Here is a 20,301-nt window from a genome sequence, read left to right as displayed (position 1 = left end):
GACAAAGCTAAATGTAACATCATTTAATTTTAGAAATTCCCATATCATATACCATTCAAGCATTTGATACAAAAAAACCAACAACATTTTAAGCTTTTTAAAAATGTAAACATTCATCCCAGACCTAGCAACTAGTGATGTCAGAAGCTGCCTTAATTCAGGACAGGCGTACCTACGTTAGATATAGCCACATATATGGAGTGGTTATAACCACTGTCAACAAATAAATAACATTGGTCATCACTTCAAAGCTAAATACATTTTAAAATTATGTTCTGAATGTTTGTGAACACTGATATGGGAAGTATGACAGGGACTGGAAATAAATATAGAACAGAAATCCAATGCTTAAAAAACCTGCTGAGGTGAAAATTGCTGCATTACTATGATAACAAGAATGTAATACTAATAGAGAAGCCATAGACAGACCCATGATTTAGTACAACGGATTGGAGTCTAAACCATCATCAAATTATGAATTATGATCACAACTTCTAATACTTTCTATTAGATCTGTTAAAGCAAATTAATTCTCCAAATACAGACCAAGGAACAAGACAAAACACCAATTCCAAACAAATAACGACTAAATCAAAGCTGCCAATAATATTTGCAATTCGTTATCTTTCAATACATGTAAAATCAATTTATTTTTTGAAACTTTATGTTGTATTTAACATACTTATACACCAGCTGAAACACTTGTCGAAATGTAATCTTGTAGCTATGATTAATGACGTGACTGGCTTCAATTTCTGAAATACATGTGTGCTTAGATTTTCTGATACAAATGGGACAAACATTAAAGCTGTAGTCACTCTTAGAATTTATCATCAACAAAATCTGCTGAAGCATGCAGTTAGTGTGTGAGCCATTCTGACATGCTACCTGCAACAAGACCGTGAAGGTCAAAGCGTATCAAGTCGTTGAGGGAGCATGTTTTCTGACTACAGGTGTCAACACAATTGTGCAAAACTATCACTTCACTGGATCTCCTTTTTCACCCACCATAAAGGTGGAGCAATAAATATCCTTGCATGGTTAGCTTCAGTCAACAACAGAACATGCATTACATTCTTGCTTAGATAATCAATGATTAAGACTAGATAATGTAGTTACTCAGATAATAAATAATGTAGACTATATATTATAACAGGGTTTCTGCCAGAAAGAAAAGAACATTTTTGGTATGGCGCTATGGAATTGAATATTTACAATGTATGTGCTGAATGAAACTGCAGTCGACAGGGGGTATGGTGGACCTCCACAGAAAGAAAATGGGTTAGGTTTAGGGTTAGAGTTAAAAAATCATACAGTAATAAAATAAGAGCCTTTAATTCTGTCAAAAGGTCAACTTAATTTTTTTTTTAATCTGCAACAAAATTTAGGTATGTCACCATACCCAGTTAACCGTCTGGCAGAAACCGTGATATAGAATAGGTGAACGTTCTACAAACCATCACCAACACTTTGCAGTGAACCTGGGGCCTAATTCATAAAGCTCTCTTAAGCTATCTTAAGTTTCCTCCCTCAATATCTGTGTGATCCTTAACCATATGTCTGACGCCATATAACTATAAATAAAATGTGTTGAGTGCATCGTTAAATAAAACATTTCCTTCTTTCACTCGTCCTTGCAAATATTTTTGCACAGCACTGCAAGATTGCAAAGTTGCAAGTGTTCAGTTAATTTGGGGCCCAGCTCTAACAAAACACTGCATATGCTTTTAAATGCAATATATGGCACAAGTCAAATCTTAATTGAGTATGGGCATATTATATCAATCTATCCATTCATTCAGATTAATAAGATAATTACTGAATGGTGTATATGCTTCCTTTTATGGTTACGTTTTGCTACATTTTAAATCTTACACAAATGATATATAGGTCTCCAACTTAAAAGGATTTATAACAAATTAAATCATTTTCTTACACACCCGTTAGTGAGAACATTATTTGTTATTTTCGATAATACATACTTGTTAACACACATATACATGCAATAACATTTTACAGACATACAACTGGCTGCACCTAGGTGATGACCAGGTCACCAATGCCATACCATCCAATGGAAAAGCACGGTAGAAATCGATCACTAGATGTGATGTACAAGTTAACCTGAAATTGACATGTTTGTGATGCACAAGTTAACTATAAGCGCTAGGGCCATACATAGATTTTAGTTGGAAAAGGTGTTTAAATTTATTTTAAAACTGTTTTCTGAAGATATGTAAGAAATAGAATACTACATTCGTGTCCATTAGATACCATTTATCTTACAACTCATTTAAAAATGTATCCAACTCACTTTCGCTCGTTCGATACATTTTTAAATAACTTGTAAGATAAACGGTATCTAACGGACACATATGTTGTATTCTCTATTTAATGACTATTGCCATGCCTATACAGGATAGCAAGAGGACAAAAATAGATCCCCTCAAAAAAAAAAGGTCTAAACTGTCACTTCAGTAAAGTGAAGACCCCACCTACTATACTAATGGGAGCTTAACTGTATTTGGTCAACCAGTTCTAACATGGTGTGCTGTTAGTTACTTCTTGATCTGATAATGGAATGAATAAATTAATGAATGTTTAACGACACCCCAGCACAAATATACACATCGGCTATTGGGCGTCAAAGGTAAGTATATGAATATGGAATGATACGTCAATGATCAGGAGCCTAATTCACAAAGGTCTCTCAGGCTGTTAGACAACAAAGCATTCTCTTTGTAAGTCTTTTAGCATTGCCCTGTGAGATCGCAAAGTTGCAAGATTTAGTGAATCAGGCCACTGGTCTGTAGGATAACTGCCTCTTTTTTTTAAACTTTTTTTTGGGCCAACAAAGATACTACTAGCTGTTTTTAACATGTCATACATGTAGACAGAACATATTAAAGAGGATATACATAACTCAGTTTATTGTAACACTCTCCACAACACATGTCAGCATGTTTTCGCTGCTCGTTTATCAGGTTGGTACACACACATGTAGCTGCCAGGTACCAAAATGGAGAGAATATCCCATAAGAAGATTAGCTTAAGACAAATGCTCTGCAGCAGACTTAGTCTGGCTGTCAGGTGAATTAACATTATCACTGCGGGACACACAAAGTGTGCAGTAACCTAAACGAAAAGAAGTGCGGTTTGTCTCGCCACCCGTTACATTATTCGTCTCATGACACTGCCTTGTTGTGTGTATTTTGATAAATCTCATTTTGATCATGTGTGGTAGTGTGCTTTGTTGTCTTGCACTGTGGACAGACATACAATTTTGGGTCCATTCTGTAGTCGTGTCATGACTATATAAATATCCCCCAGACTGTCTTGTACCGTGACTTGACATCGGATATCCTTTAAGTTTTGACATTTTGAAAAGGAAAGGAAATTTTCTTTAACAACACATCAGCATATTATAAATTAGTGGCTATTAGGTGTCCAGCATGATAATTATGACATGCTGTCATACAGACTAGTCCATAAAATCACAGCAAACGGTTTTTGTATGTAACACCCCCCCCCATTCCCCCCCCCCCCATACATACACCACTGACATGAGTCTTAGATAGTAGAACACTAGTTGGAATGGGAAAACAATCCAACGGGTCAACTTAGAAGGGTCAATTTTATGACCCACAGAGCTTCATCCTCCCCCGGGGGTGGGATTTAGCTCAGTCGGTTCAGTGCTCGCTTGAGGTGCGTGCGTCGCAGGATCAAACCACCTCGGTGCATCCATTCAACTGATTGGGTTTTTCTCGTTCCATCCAGTGAACCACAACTGACCAAAGGCAGTGGTATGCGATTTCCTGTCTGTGGGAAAGTGCATATAAAAGATCTCTTTCTGCATTAGAAAAAATGTAGCTGGTTTCCTCTGATGACTACATGTCAGAATTACCAAATGTTTGACATCCAATAACCGATGATTAATTAATCAGTGTGCTCTAGAGGTATTTTTAAACAAAACAAACTTTTTTTCATCTTCCCCTATCACCCAAATTTGATGCATAAGCAAAAGCTATAAATGTTTCTAACCTTTGTTAATGGTGAGTACATACATGAAGTTAAATAACACCAGCATAGTTTCCGAGACAAAACTAAATACTAAAATTCCATGTTGATGATGCCAATGTCAGAAAAATAACACCATGTATCAGCAATAAACATGTTGGAAACTAGATATTAAAAGAATTATTACATCTGATCAAGCACTAATCTTTCTTTTTCTCACTTTTCAAAGGATAATGATACCACAATGTAAGTTGATCTTTTATTACACTATCGTCTTTACAACAGAAGAGAAATAAAATGTTTACAATTTAAGTAGTTGGTCACTAGGCGTTTATAAAACTGTTAAATGTTAATAAAAACAGTTATTAATTTTTAAAAAAACCTATAAAAAAAAAACCGATCCACTGAGTGCTTAACATTTTTCAAACTAGGTTAAGCAATAAAGTTCTCAATCAGTAGTGAAAGCAAAGTCACAAACAATAAACCTACATTAAATACTAACAATCTATTATTGTACGGCCACATAATGTTCTTAGGACCACTTCAAGGGCCATTCACACCAATTTATTGTCCTACTTGGCTCCAAGTACTTGTACATGTGTTATTGGTATGAAGCTCTGTATACACACAACACACACACCAGACTATTCATAGTATAACTATAGTCACCGCCATAGTGAACGACAGTAGAAATATGATGATCATAAGGACTGATCCTAGTTATTGAGGAACATAAAATATATTTAATTAAATTATACTTTAGTAAATAGGGCTTACAATTTACTGTTAAATAATTAATTAAAGTTTGTTTTGTTTGACAACATCACTAGAGCACATGAATTAATCATCAGCTATTGGATGTCAAATATTTGGTAATTCTGACTCAAGGAGACCCGCTACATTTTTCCATTTGCAGCAAGGGATCTTTTATATGTACTTTTCCACATACCACAGCCTGAGCAGTTGTGGTGCACTCGTTGGAATGAGAAAAAAAATCCAATCAGTTGAATGGATCCACCAAGCTAGTTCGATCCTGTGATGCTAGCACCTCAAGCAAGCACTCAAGCGAGCACTCAACCGACTGGGCTAAATCCCACCCCAAATTATTAATCTGTTCATATATATGTTTGTAATATATGTAGCTCAAAATATATTTTATACAAAACAGAAAAGATACTTATCTCAGAAACTAGTGTCAGTTATTTTCAACTGAAATCTTTTTGTAGGAGAATATTATAATTGTATTTATTCCCATAAATGTACAAAAATTATGAAAGACTGTTGCAGGTGACATCTCAAGCATATCTTTTGATCATTTTCAGATAGCTTTAAATGCCTTGCCTGGTACTCAAGATTTTAGCAAAATGTTTATTTTCTGTCAAATTACATGCTGCCGACACTATGCCATATATGCTTACCTTTGCTTGACACCAACAGCTCATATATTTTTCGTGTTGCGATGTCGTTCAACATCCATTCATTCAATCAATCAATCACCATGACCAAACTCATGTCAAGCTGAAGATCACTTTCCTAAAATTGTACTTTATGCTAACAAACATAGTGATTTCCCAAGAAATAAGGCAAGGTATGGTAGACCAAACACTTTTGGGGCATTTTCACCATTTCCGGGGCACTTGATTTTCATTAAAAATACAAAAAAAATTAATTAAAATAAACATTAATGTAATTTATGTGCTTGCTTTAATAAATGAATGGCAAAAGATATAAAAGGCATATTTTATTAATTAATAATACCTTTTTGGGTGTTTTATAAAGGCAATTTTGGAATTAATTACTGAAAAAGGCTTGTTTAATCTCAGGGCAGCATGGCGCTGATTGAGGCAAGATGGTGCTAGACTATTGAGGCATGGTGCTGCACCATGCTAAAACAAGCTAGGGAAAACACTAAAACACATGCAGTTGCAAATAAAATTATTAAAATTTTATTGCAAGAGGATCAATTCATCACTCTCCAAAAACTCTCCAAGTGAGTATGGAGGGGAGTGTGAATGACGACTTCCCTTTCCCAGCAATTAAATGATATGTGGCACTCCGTCTACACTATAGTCTTTCTCCAGCATAATAGTCCATTATTAATTCACAAACTTTTCAAATAAAGCAACTTATGTATTCTATGACATAACACTTTTAAATCTTTTAAACATAGCTTTTATTTCTTGAATGTCTCAAATTTATTGGTGTAAAATATATGCAATCCAAGTTCCTAAGTGTATCCAGTGTACTTTTTAGCATGGAAGATCAAACAATATGCTCATACATGGGGGTACAGGTGTAATGATGAAATGTACAAAAGCTGTACATCCCAGATTTTGTGCATATATACTTTATGGATGGTCCATTACCAGGTACTGCTGGCATATCCTGTGAGTATGATTTCTACATAACCCATAACTCACAAAGTATTGACGTTCTCTAGGTGACACGTTCAACATATTGGTGATGCTCAACTTTTTGCACAGGCATAAAATAACCAATCTGATTTTTGTTTGTTTGGGGTTTTTTGGGGGGAGGGGAGGATGTTGCAAGGTGGGAGAATCAGTTGTATATGTATATTGTAGTTTAGTGATGGATGCCTGTTTTACTGAGAAGCACATAGACTAATTATGCAGGGTTTTACAAGTGGTGGGGGCATCAAAATATATCTTTAATATCCCATGATTGCAGTTGCCATTGTTTCTTTTGCACTTCCTTTGGCTATGCCAATGTATATTCCAACCATTGTGTTCCTCAATGGATATACTAAAGCAAAGATGTATTGTTTTGCCTAAGGGAAAGTATAAATAAGACCATTTGTAACTAATCAATTTTCCTGTCCTGGATGAAGGAGCTGATGACAGCCCACATCTGCGCCCATGACAGGCATGCACTGTAACAGCTTGCTCTTGATGTGCACATTAAACCCTATAACCTAACCAACATGCTTTATAAAATATAATAATCTCCTCTTTTTTTTTCAAGTTAAAAAAAAAATCACTTTAATATGTGCATACAACACTTCACTTTTACATGTACATGTACTTTGACAATGGTAAGTCTGTGACATATATTTTTTAAAGTTTATCTAATGTTGCCATGAATGGATCCAACCCACAGCTGAAAAATAAAACTGTTTACCTTCCTCGTATTTCACACCCACATGTTTTGTTGAAAGTTTGTTTACAAATCAGCAGTATATTACCTTTTTTGGCAGGTTTATGTTTGTGTGGAGAATTACTCTATGATAAGTAACACCGAGTTTGCATTAAATCAACATCACAGGCAGGAGTGAGGGGGAGAGTTACTGTTACTTGATCACACAGATAACACACAACAGTTTGCTTCTATCATATACAGTCTACTGGAATATGCTGCAATGCTTATAGTGAAAACCAGTAGTAATAAACTTGAGATAGTCTATTCAGCAAGACATCTAACTATTCAGGTTCTCTTGGACCAAATGTTTTTTTCGCCATTGTCGATAATGTTAACATTTTCTAATAAAACTGATATAAGCAGCATATCAGCACACCCGGGCATTTCACCAATAAAAAGTATGGCACCTTAAATTTAATCTACCTGCAAGACAATGGAGGGTCACATTGCATCTAAGAGATTTAATTAATGTTTTTATTAGAAACCTTAATTTTTCTGGAAATTACAATTCCATTTTGGGGGCCACTAGTTTCAGCTTCTAGCATATATAGCTCAACAAATGTATACTAAATAAAAGCATGTTAATTTATTGGCAACATACAATAGTATTTGGACAAATAACCAATGTCACTTATTACTACCAATCAGAGTCGCAACTGCTTTTACTCCGTAAATATTTTACTGTGCTCCTCGAACTTCAACTTGGTACTCTCTTATTTGGTACAGCACAATCTCGAAAAAACCCATCCTTAGAATAATACTATCAACCAGACATCCAAAGAATAGTCCATTAGCAAGTCAAAGACATCCTAACAATAGTGCATTCCAGTGTTGTAATATACATATTTAAATTCAAATAATGAAATTTGATATTAGCTTAAAAGATATAATTTACATTTATGACACCGTAAAAATTCTTTTTGTTATTTTTTAAGTTTTAAAGTTTATTTTTCAGCTTATGGTATGTGCCTGAAAGGATGATATGGCATTTTTCATATACCCACCAAATACAAAATAAAAGTACATAATTTGGTTTTGTTTACATTACAGCAGTCATGAAGAAAATAAAAGGACATGCATCACATCCTTCCCATATATGATTATTTCCAGGCAAGCGCTTTTGTTGCAGCTGGTCTCTGTATGGTGTTATACACACAAATGAAAAAGTGTGCATTTGCATGTATTTGTTAGATCTTTTCGTAGGATTTAAACTCACAGACTGTTATTAAGACTGTTGCCAGTGACATCTTGTTTGTAACAGATGATGATACACAGAATACAGACTGGCTGTTAAATACTACTCCTTGTATGATGAGTTATAATTTTAAAACACATCTATTCAAGCAAAAATTAGTTAAATATAATGTTTAATGTGTTGTAAGAAAGGTATCCAACAGATATAAGAGTAGTATTATATTTGTTACACACTGCACACTTAAAAACTAGGTTTTTAAAAGAAATGTAAATACTGTAAATCATAAAGTATTAGCGATGCTAAAATGTAGTGAAATCCAAATGAGTGCCATATTATCAGACATTAAAACAATTAAACTGAAAACGTTATACTTCTAGGATCAGGTGAAATAATACTTCTGATCTATTTTGATGTCATGCAACTTATGCTGGTGACATCTTGTTTGTAACAGATGATGTTACAGAGAATACTGAGTGAGTCACTGTTAAAGGTTACTCATTGTATGAAGTTATAATTTCAAAGCACATCTATTCAAGAAAAAATATAATTTCTAATGTATTGTAAGAAATTGTATCTGACAAATATAAGTGTAGTATTATATTTGTTATACACTCTCAAAAACTAGGTTTTTAACAGAAATGTAAATACTGTAAATCAAAAAGTATTAGCGATTTTAAAATTTAGTGAAATCCAAATGAGTAACATACATTTATTAGCGACCTAAAACTTTAGCACGGTTGTCTTATCAGACACTAAAACAATTAAACTGAAAATGTTATACTTCTAGGATCAGGTGAAATAAAACTTTTGATCTATTTTGATGTCATGCAACTTATAACAATTTAAATTTAGTAGAAAATAGCAGTAATATTCATGCTAACTAATAATTGTCATTTGCTATCCTTTTGGTTTAATCAATAGTAATTAACCATTGTTATGTGTTCAGTTAATCACCCACAAAACAATCGCATAAAAGGTTTTTGGAACAGTCTGTTGTGTGTCTCCTTAAAGTTAGGGTCATGAAATATTAGCGTCTTGTATTGTCTCATTATATTCATTAAAATTTTATGCTCACCAACATTTACTGATTTATAGAATTCTTTCAGCTAAAAGTTATTATGGCACATGCACTTGTCATGAGAAGTCGGTTTCGGTAGTGCTAATTGCAGTGGACAGTGGTTTTGATGTCTAGGTGATCACAACTAATGGTAATAGGTCTTTAAATCAATCTTCAACATAGCATGTTGGATACTGCCATGTGCATGATATAATAATTAATAAATAATAATGACATACATGAGGGATGGGGATAAAAAGAAATCAAAGATGTTTGGTACTAACTGAACCCATTATTTGGTAGTCACATTGTCACATATATGGTAAATACCAGTATACAGCCATCATGCACCTACAAAACAATTTTACTGTACTATAACACTTCTACTTTTATCCGACATGAATCACAGTTACACACACACATCCACATACGCCCAACATATTATATTTGGCATAAACAGCACTTAAAATCAAATATTTCTACACATGTAGACATCACTCGGTGATCATTAAAAAAAAATGGTGCTAATAAAAACTCACCTGCAACTTGAAAGGAAGTCTGACTGCAGGTAGTTTTTCGGCCAGGTAAAACATAAACTGGACCTGCATGAGCATTTTAGCAGCAGCACACTGGGTAAATCTCCCGCTGCGTTATGTCCTCAGACACCCTGAGCAGTGATTGTCTCTTAATGTCAGCTGGCGATTGTCTCGCTCTTTATTTTAAGTGGTCTACCTTATAAGCCCTTTGTCCCCCTGACCCGAAATGCTCCACTGATTCAGTCTACTTACAGACGTACATATATACAGCATGTCTGGCTCTCCCGAGACTCGGTGCATGCCGGCCCATCTATACTGCACCTCTGGCCAATAACCCTGGTGGCAGTACCTGTTATTGTTCATAAAGAAAACCCTGCACGCACACACATACATATAAATATATAATTATATTTTTATATCTCCCATTTAAAACCGTCTAAAACAGTCGAGATGTAAAGCGAAGGAAAACTGTCACAAAGCCATTCTGTGCATTAATAACAAATGAGCAGAAGCACGGAAGAGCCGTATTAAGAAAAATCACTTGTGTGTACACAATGCAGGTCGGCACACACCGCCTCCTGGTACCTCCTGATTAAAAGTCATTCAGCTGCACAAAATATATTATCATACGTAAAAAAAATCCCACCAAACCCATCCCTTATTTCATGTGCAGGTGATACCGGTGCTTTTTCCGTTGTGATACGACATAAGACACATAACGCAAACAACGTCCATTAAAGACAGCTCAATTTATGATCCCCGATTGTTGTAATTGAAAGTTTATTTTGCTGTGCAGAAAACACACAGAGAGCCGTCTTGACACTGCTTGACATGTGTTTTGCCAGTGTCAAGTACAGATTATTGATGGAGTGTGTGTTTTTTTTATACTCAGGTGCGGTCTAGTTAACCCCACGTCATGTTGCATTATGGCTGAGTTTCCAGTAGTAATCAGCTTAGTTACACACAAGTATTCAGTCGGTGATGAAGACATTTCTGATAACATCTCAAATGTCTATACAAGGCATACAAACGCACACATATATTTCAATTTAAGACATTCATAACAGTAAGTACACACAAGGATACAAACAACCAAATATAGTTTCATTCCATTGTCAGGTGTAAAGTGAACACACTCAGAATGTAATATCACCTTAATGACTTTGTCGGTCACAAATATCCAATCCCTTGAGACCATGGCTGGAATGCCACTGTATGATTATCTCTATATAAATACTGACAAGAGAATTAATACTCAACACAATTAAACAGAATCATTTCAGCGAGGTGATGTTGATTGCAAAACGCTATATGATGTTCATACTCCAACTATGTGTACGATATAATGTGTACTCTAGCACAGTCAATAAGCAATAGATGCTGCCCGTATTAACATACCTGAATATATAATACATACAGTACCACACAACCATTCAGACAAATATGACAGAAATGAATACTAGTATTACTGTATAAATAAACATATACATGTTAATAAAACATTAACAAAACGTGGTACTGTATGTATGTAATATTTTTAATAAATGCTTGTGAAAATAAAAATGCCATGCACAGTAAGAGTTCACAGATTTATTTTTGTTTTCAGTTAAAGACGTGTTTATGAGTTCTGACTGTAACGGAACCACCACACAAATATGTCAGTAAAATGCTAGACGCTTTCAAATAAATTCCATATGTGACAACTAACAATAGTAAGTGCATACAGCAGATGTGTAACATGTGTGAAAATATCAATTTCATAGCAAAATGATTTTTAATATAGTTTATTGGATGCTGATTGGTGAGTGGGTGGATGCATTGGACAGACAGATGGACAGATTGGACGGGCAAAGTCTGATGGATGGGCAGGTTGTTGGTGGATGGATATAAAACAGCTGCATGTTAGACCTAATGGATGGTTGGACAGATTGATGGACAGATAGATAATATGGTTGTCTGAGTGGCTTGATGGACAGATAGACACAGAAATCATATGGGTGGATGGATGGATGGATGGATGGATGGATGGATGGATGGATGGATGGATTGATGGACGGACGGATGGACGGACGGACAGACAGATGGATGGACAAATGTTTGGCTGGATATACATAGACCACTGGATGGATGGATGGATGGATGGATGGATGATGAATGCATAGACAGATGGATGGAAGAATGGACGGACAGACAAATGGATGGACAGATAGATGGATGATGGATAGATGGCCAGACTGGGGGATAGACTGATGGGTAGATGGATTAATGGATAAATAGATTGATGGATGATGGATGGATGAACACAGACCATATGGATGGACTGATGGTTTATGGATGGATTTATGGATGGATGGATGGATGGATGGATGGATGGATGGATGAATGGATGGATAAATGGATGGATGGATGGATGGATGGATGGGTGGGTGGCTGGCTGGGTGGTTGGGTGGGTATTTGAGTGGGTGGATGGATGGATGGATGGATGGATGGATGGATGGATGGATGCATAGAGGGTCAACAAAAGTGTGCACATCATTTTTTCGGTTCATACTTGCATGAACCAAAAAATTATTGTGGTCAAATCTTATAATTAAATTTATATGCATACTTAACTGAATTTATTTTGTTTAGCTTTAAAGGCATATTGTCACAAACCACTGACCTATTTAATGGTCTAACAAAGTATTACCTGAACAAAAAGTAATTTGATTTGTTCCTAAATATACTTTATTCAACCATCTTCATAACCACCATACTCCATTTATTAACAACATTTTGTAAAAATAATTGAATTATGGCAATGGTCCATAATTTAAAAACTAAAATTGTCGAGAGGGATGACATGGATTTCACTCCATCATGGTTCAGTTACGGTGATGCGATAGCTAGATTTGGTTTCCAACAATTAATGTAATTTTTATTTATTATCCATTTTTAGAGAAATAAGGTCCTTAAATCTGTGACAGTATGCCTTTAAATATGCCTGTAGTATTGTTTGTGTAAACTTCATTGATACTTATGTCGCGTAAGAATGCAAATGTTCATTCACTATTAGTTGAATCAGGTGATTTTTTGTAAATGACGTCATTTCCTCTAGCTGCTGTGCATTTTTACGGATCATTTAGTTATATTGGAAGGAATTGTCCTATTCCTGTTTAGTTTATATTTTATGAAAGTGAATGAAGGGAACATGTCTAACATTTATGCCGTCAGTGGAACCGTTTAATTTTCGCCAACAGCAAGTTTCCTACATGATTTCTTTGGCCACCGACCGAGTCTCATGTCATGTTTAGCGAAGAGGGTTTTGGTTTTTTTTTTATCAATGCGCATAGATCTACATGTCTACTCTGCTATAGCATTTTCCATTCATTGATCGTATACATTTTTTTTTATTGCTTTTGTAGCTTTCACATGTTTTCTTTAAAATATCTAAACATGATTTTTAGAATAATCCGGCTTGTTGCACAAAAGATAGTAGGTGTCGCTTAAATTTTTTCGGTTCATCGAGATATGAACGAAAAAAAGTAAGCACCTCTGGACCAATCAGATTGCCGTAAAGTGTATAGATGCAAAGAAAATTTAATTATATTGTAATGAATGTAACAGAAATTTAATTTAAATTTAATAATAAAATTATATTACCAAGGCTGTAACATGTCAGTAACTGAAATACCTAAAAAATATGAGTTACAACATTTTATGCTTTCAAATAGCTTTTCAACCTTAAGACACATTTTCTAAATCCTTCAAAGACGTTTAAGAATAACAGTATCATGATATAGCAATATAAACAAATAAATGTTAATGTGTGTGCTTCACAATTATGATATTTGTAAATCTGCTTGTTTTGAACTGACAATATTTGTTTGACCATGGCATTAAGGCTTCTATATTCCTTTACTATGAGAGCTTATGGTTGTCTTTTAATACATTTAGGAAATGAAAGTTTTCTGACTTTTGAAACAAAGCTCCCAGAATATTATTTAATCAGTGACTGTCAGACACTAATGGCTACACATTGTCTGAAAAGAAAAACCTGTTTCTGCTATATATAGGCTATTCCTTTTAATTAGCAACTAGACAAGTTTTATATCCATTTTCCTTACAAGATTACTGAGGGGAATGACCTCATACAGACTCACTACCATTGAGCGATGTGTAAGACCCACTCCTTAACAGGTTAAGGATGCATGATGAAAACACACCACACATTAATATGTACATAATAAATTACGCCAGTGCAGCTAGTGCATGAAGGCTTGTTTTTCAAAATCTTTTGTGGAAAACATTCACAGCCGAATTTACATAGTTTGTTTTTGACTTACAGGCATGTAACTATACATACATTTACAATACTGAAACACCTGCTATTAAGAAAAACATGCTTCATAAATTCGGCCTTCAGTCAACACTGAATTGACTCTCCTACATATTAATTTCCAGTTATCTGTATGTCTGTCAGTCTGTCAAACAAGACAAAAGAAGGCAGGGTGTAGACCAGTGGTAAATTGCTCGCTTGATGTACGGTTGGCTTGGGATCGATCCCTGTCGGTGAGCCCACTGGGCTATTTCTCGTTCCAGCCAGTGCACCACGACTGGTATATCAAAGGCCATGGTATGTGCTATCCTGTCTGTGGAATGATGCATAAAAAAGATCCCTTGCTACTAATGGAAAAATGTAGCGGGTTTTCTCACTAAGACTATATGTCAAATTATCAAATGTTTGACATCCAATAGTCGATGGTTAATAAATCAATGTGTTCTACTGGTGTCATTAAACAAAACAAACAAACAAATAAATAAACAAGACAAAAGGAGCATTCCATTTTCCACAAACAGTATCTTCCTAATAATTACTTGCTTCTTCCTTGACATTTACAAGCTATTATGGGTGAGCACACATGACCTAATAAATCTGTCCACACTGTATTCAAAACCTGTATATCATCTTAAATGCTAAGCTGCCGTTTGTACTGTTTGTGAAAATGAGGCTACTGATCAGTGCAACATCAAACGCTTTAAGAATTGCTGTTCTTTTTACTGAAACTTATGTTTTAAAACATTTCTAAGCATGATGCATTTTATTGTGACCTACCCAATACTGTGTTCCTAAGCTATACAAAACATTGTTTTTGAAAAGCTTATTAAAAATGTTCAAATTTTCTCAAATGAATACATATAAATATAGTTTCTTTTATAATTATATAAGTACTGAAAATGTGACAGCATTAATACATATAAGCATTTTGTTATTTAATATTAAATACTGACTGATTTAATATATAGGGAATAACTGGTTACTGTCTTTAGATATCGGCTTTATCCTGCGAAGGTTAGAATGGCGAATGCAGCATTCGCCATTCGACCTGAGCAGGATAAAGCCGATATCTTAAGACAGTAACCAGTTATTTCTTTTATCCTGCAATCCTACAGGAATATTCAGAAAATCATTATTTATTTCAGTTTTGCGTACGCAAATTAAGTATTGTCAACCTAGCAAGGCTTTTGCCGTATGACGTCATACAAGATACATGACGTCATTATTTGTAAGACACTAGCTACATTCTGACACATTAAAAAAAGTGTTTCTAAACTCCAATTTATAAATAAATATACAAGTTTTGTATTGTTATCGCAAAACTAAGTTATTTGTATTTACTGTACTTCAACAAATGATTTGTTTATTGAAACTCTACTCTGAAATACTCGAGTCGAGTCGGGCTTATACTTTTGATCAGTGACCGAAAATATAGAGATTTATCTAGTCATCATATCTTGCCAATGTATACAGTGATTGCTGGATAAAAATTAAATATTATTAAATAGAACAGTAATAATATTATGATTAGTTATATACCGAGAGAAACAAAATGGAGGAACACTTGGTATTGTAGACCAAATTTCAGTCACTATTAGTGTCCTAATGTCTGTATAAAGTACAATGATGTCAAGTGGGACTGAATGTCAGTAGTGTGGTATTAAATGTCGGTAGTACGGTTAACTTCCCGAATCTGTTGATGGGGATTGTGGCAGCAGTTGCTCTATCCTGTTAGTGTTAGTGTGATATCTTATTTCTTTTAATCAGTATATTAAGTCAACAACAGAAAAGTATATAATTTATTACACTGATATCAGCTATCTCTGTCACATGAAATGTCCCCTTCAGAGATTGTAATGCTAGGAGTTTCGATACACTTGCAATGTATATCTTATTCAGAAGAAAAAAAAAATTATTCATGAGGATCATAGGCACTTGATGACAGGATAATTTAATAATTCTCAACATAACCCTAAAAGAACCCCTCCAAAGCACGTACTACATGTAAACCCCTTAAAATATTGTTATGGTCAACAACAAAAATTTGGGGGGGGGGGGGGGGGGGGGGCAGTTTAAATCGAACATCACTTTCTTTGATTTTAATAGTTAATCAAACTAATTTTTCTTCTTTCTCTCTAGTTTGTTTTTTGGTTGTCGTCATTTTGGGTATTTGGTGACAAAGTACTTCCACATACATTGTACTCCTCTACAACATCAATAGTGGCAGTAACTGTATCATGTACTAGTGTCATAGGGAAATAGTTTATTATCCTGTCATCAAGTACCTATGATGAGGATATGATAACTGTGCCATAGAATATTCAGATCTATTAAATCCATGGAAGGGTTTGAGATAAGGGATATGTGAAGGAATCTCTGCCATCACTATAAACTACCACTGAACCATCACTTAACTTTAAGTATGACTCATTTGTAAACATGCAGTGACCCACTTATATCTTATATCCTATACAACAAACAAATATGGTACTTAAAACCTTAACCCGACAAGAATTTAAAATATGAATGACAATATTTTAATGATTTGTCAGATTTTACACACAAAAAATCTCCATTTATATTTTTATTTGCAGAAAGTTAAATCATATTTGAAATTTGTCAGACAGAATGTAGTATGATCCACTAGTGAGTAGTCATTTAAGTTTGTATTACAAACGTGGATGACCAAACAGAATCGGACCTGTGCATGTGATATTCTGCTCATTTCTTGCAACTGTTGCCACAGTTAGTGAATTCATCACGTCTTGGGTCACATTTTATTGGGTGTGACATCTTTGAAAGCCGGCCATAGCTCCACCATAATTCTCAGTGCTCATTTGTCACCTTGGCCTCATCAAAGAGAATGTGTTATACCCGCATCCACCCTTTTAGTTTTATGGCCCGGTCATTAGCCATTAAAATTATTCCTGTCCACACAAACAAAATTGTCAGGGAAGATATAAAAATAAAAATAAAATTAATGGGCCTTAACAGTAACAGGGACACTCCAAAGACTCAATGCACAATTGAAAGTTAATTTGTACTTTGGCATCCCCCACTGGTTAGCATGTGGTTATATGGGGGGAAATGGCCTGGTGTGAGAAATCAAACAAGGGTCATCGGTGTGCCGAGGAAACTTCTTATGCATTAAACACCCGCACAGTTCAAATACATATTGTACACTGTATCTAATAATTATTCACTTGGGATCACCTGTAAACAGGTGTGAGCAACTTACCTGTACAAATCGTTTCACTGGTCCAACAAGTGTTTTTGTCTGCACTCCGTATTTCGTTTGAAGCTTGGAAATTATGTCCCGTGCTTTTTCTCGCACTTCATCCATATCAATATACAGACATACGACGGTATACCTTCATCCTGACCGTTACTCATTCCCGAGAATATTTCTGTGAATTCAACTGGAAGTCAAAAGACTATAAGTACCGGTCGGTAAATGCATAAGTGTGCCAACCAGTTGTCACTGCCAACCTTTCAATTCATATGGCTTCACTGTGCACATGTAAATCATAAATGAAATAAGCTTCTCTCTCTCTTTTTTCTTCTTTTCTTTTTTCGTCCTTGTCATGGGACGTCATCATGAATGCCTTAATGCAATCCACACAAAGCAGAGGACAGCGATACACTAAACTCAGACTCCAAAATGAAACTGATGTGTTGTTGAATTCTTTGATAGCATCGCTCCACTCAAGTGTTGAGGTGTAATAAAATATTTGAGAAGACCTGTGAGCCTATGGAAGCTGTGTACAGGTACAATGTCACAGCATACTTGTATATTAACCTTAATGTGAACAAGTTGTGGACATCTTATATAGAACAACAGCTCATATCTGGTGTGAGAATAACTTGAACGACACACAGCAAAATATATAAATCATTCCATTTTGTTTTTGTGTCTGCTCAATCTAAAACCTAAAATACATAGTTCTGACTGGATTATGAAGTTTGAAAACAATATGTCATATTCCATTTCAGCCAAATAAGTTGGATAAACTAATAAGTTAGATAAAGTGGTTTTATTTAAGTGATGTTATACAGTTACATGAAACAATAACTGTTAAAAACAACATACCACAAAGATGATCACATGTTGAAAGCACATCTACATGTTTGTATGTATGTCCATAGAAATGAAATGAATGGATGTTTAACAATACCCCAGCATGGACCAGTGGGTGTTAGAAATTCCATCAAAAAACCACTTAAACTATTCAAATTCTGCTGACCACTCCATTTTGATTTTGAATAACAACACTTGCAGTTTCTATGGAAATCACACAGCATACATCCGTGTATGACATTAATGAAATTAATTCAGGTACCACAGTTCCTAAATATTTTTGTGAAAGGAAAGTAAAATCCACAATTATACCAGGTATTACTGAAAAATGTTTTTAATTACTATCACATTTAACAAATGATGATTGGTACTGTATAACACACTCACTTAATGATCCATCTACGACATTTACACCCAAATAATATGTATACTACGTACATGTACATGTATATAGCAAATGTGAATCATCGGAATGTCTAAGATCTACTGGTCAAGCCACAACTCAAGACTTGCTGAACAGGTAGAGAAAGTCTATATAAGCTGCACAATTTATGTCCATGGACACAAAATAGTTATAACATGTCGTTCTTCACAGACATGCCTGTCACTAACATCATATCCCAGTCCGAACGGTCGTCTTCAAGGAACACGGTAAACAAGATTTTCAGGATGCATTTTAAATTAACGTTTATATATGCATCTGAAATATCTGAATTTGTCGAAAACTTGTGGTGCAAAGTTCTGAACTCCCATGCACATGTAAGGTAAGTTGATTATTACCCATTACGTGGGTTTATAATAAATTAATGTAACTCACTTTCAATACTTTCATTCTGACAAAATGGTGGATTTCAACCAATTTCTCAAACCAACAGAGGCAGGTTCTTCACCTTTAGGTCAAATATTTGTATTGCCACAAAAACACATAAAATTAGCATTATCAAACATTGTACATCAGAATTAATTGAATAAGTTTATTGAAAAAAGTCCCCAACATTTATTGATTTGGGCTGTTATTAGAGCAAGTAACTGTTACACACAAAAGTAATAATCTGGGAAATTTTACATTAAAAAATGTGTTGTCATTAGAATGTATCAAACATTGTAGGCGTCTTGAACATATTCACATTATTTTGTCCAGGTAAACATGTTCTTCCCAAGGCAGCTGATAAACAAACAATGAAACTATTTGGTTTCTCTTCTGTCATTCAAACTCTCCAAATTTCTTTTTCTGTTTACCCCAGTGAGGCCCTTAATCACTGAGGAATTTGATGTCATGCAGCTGCATGCTTGCTGCATATTTAATGTCAACAGATATTTGCTCAGGCTGTATCTTATTCTTGCTAGATGCCGCATGTACATACACACACACATTTGTATATATCAAAGTTATATTGTAGCTAAACATTACTGTAAAGCTATAGTTAAAATCTGCGAAGGCCTTAATTCATAAATGAGTATGTCAACAAGTGAATCTAATGAATAATCCAGTTTTATTAGGGTAATGGTGGAAGCTCACAAAAAGTAGCTTCTCCAGCTTGCCTTAAGAAAGCATGTAACAAGTGAATATTTGATGCGGGTCAATCGTGCATGACATGGATCAGTATAAAAAGCAGTCAGGCGACTCCCCAAATAAAGAACTGCAACTCATAAATATTCTTAACCTATGGTCCCTGTCCTGTATTAACAACCACAAACACTAGTCCTCGGGCACTGGCTAAGCTTTTACAAGCTGTCATTTGTTGTTTCATAAAAGAACAGGATTTAACTCAGTCTCGTTTGCAGAAAGTTGTAGGATCGATCCTTCTCAGCGAATCCATCAGACTTTTATTAATAACAAGCAATATCTAATTAAAGACTGGTGTATAACATCTATTGGTAAGTGTTATTCTGCCTATGGGATTGTGCATATAAAATCTCTTAATGTTAAAATAAAGAAGTAAT

The 20,301-nt window shown here is 34.8% G+C and overlaps 1 protein-coding gene across 6 annotated transcripts in view; it reads right to left on the bottom strand.

Moving 5' to 3' along the window:
- Positions 1 to 20,301, bottom strand: part of LOC121371365 (centrosomal protein of 170 kDa protein B-like) — a 141,073-nt gene that overhangs the window by 102,074 nt on the left and 18,698 nt on the right. For 2 of the 6 annotated variants that reach the window (XM_041497191.1, XM_041497194.1), the window contains exon 1: positions 17,518 to 17,963. The exons of 1 other annotated variant lie outside the window; for it this stretch is intronic. In XM_041497191.1, coding sequence (XP_041353125.1) covers positions 17,518 to 17,622 — 105 coding nt within the window. In that variant the 5' untranslated portion in view covers positions 17,623 to 17,963. Of the gene's footprint in view, positions 1 to 9,964; positions 10,116 to 17,517; positions 17,966 to 20,301 lie in introns of those variants that run through there. 3 more of the 6 variants (XM_041497196.1, XM_041497190.1, XM_041497192.1) reach the window with 3 other exon arrangements.

This window comes from Gigantopelta aegis, chromosome 4 (genome assembly GCF_016097555.1).
Source record: "Gigantopelta aegis isolate Gae_Host chromosome 4, Gae_host_genome, whole genome shotgun sequence".
Lineage (NCBI taxonomy): Eukaryota > Metazoa > Mollusca > Gastropoda > Neomphalida > Peltospiridae > Gigantopelta > Gigantopelta aegis.
The sequence above is the reverse complement of the archived record's forward strand: the minus strand, read 5'-3'. Positions and strand labels throughout refer to the sequence as shown.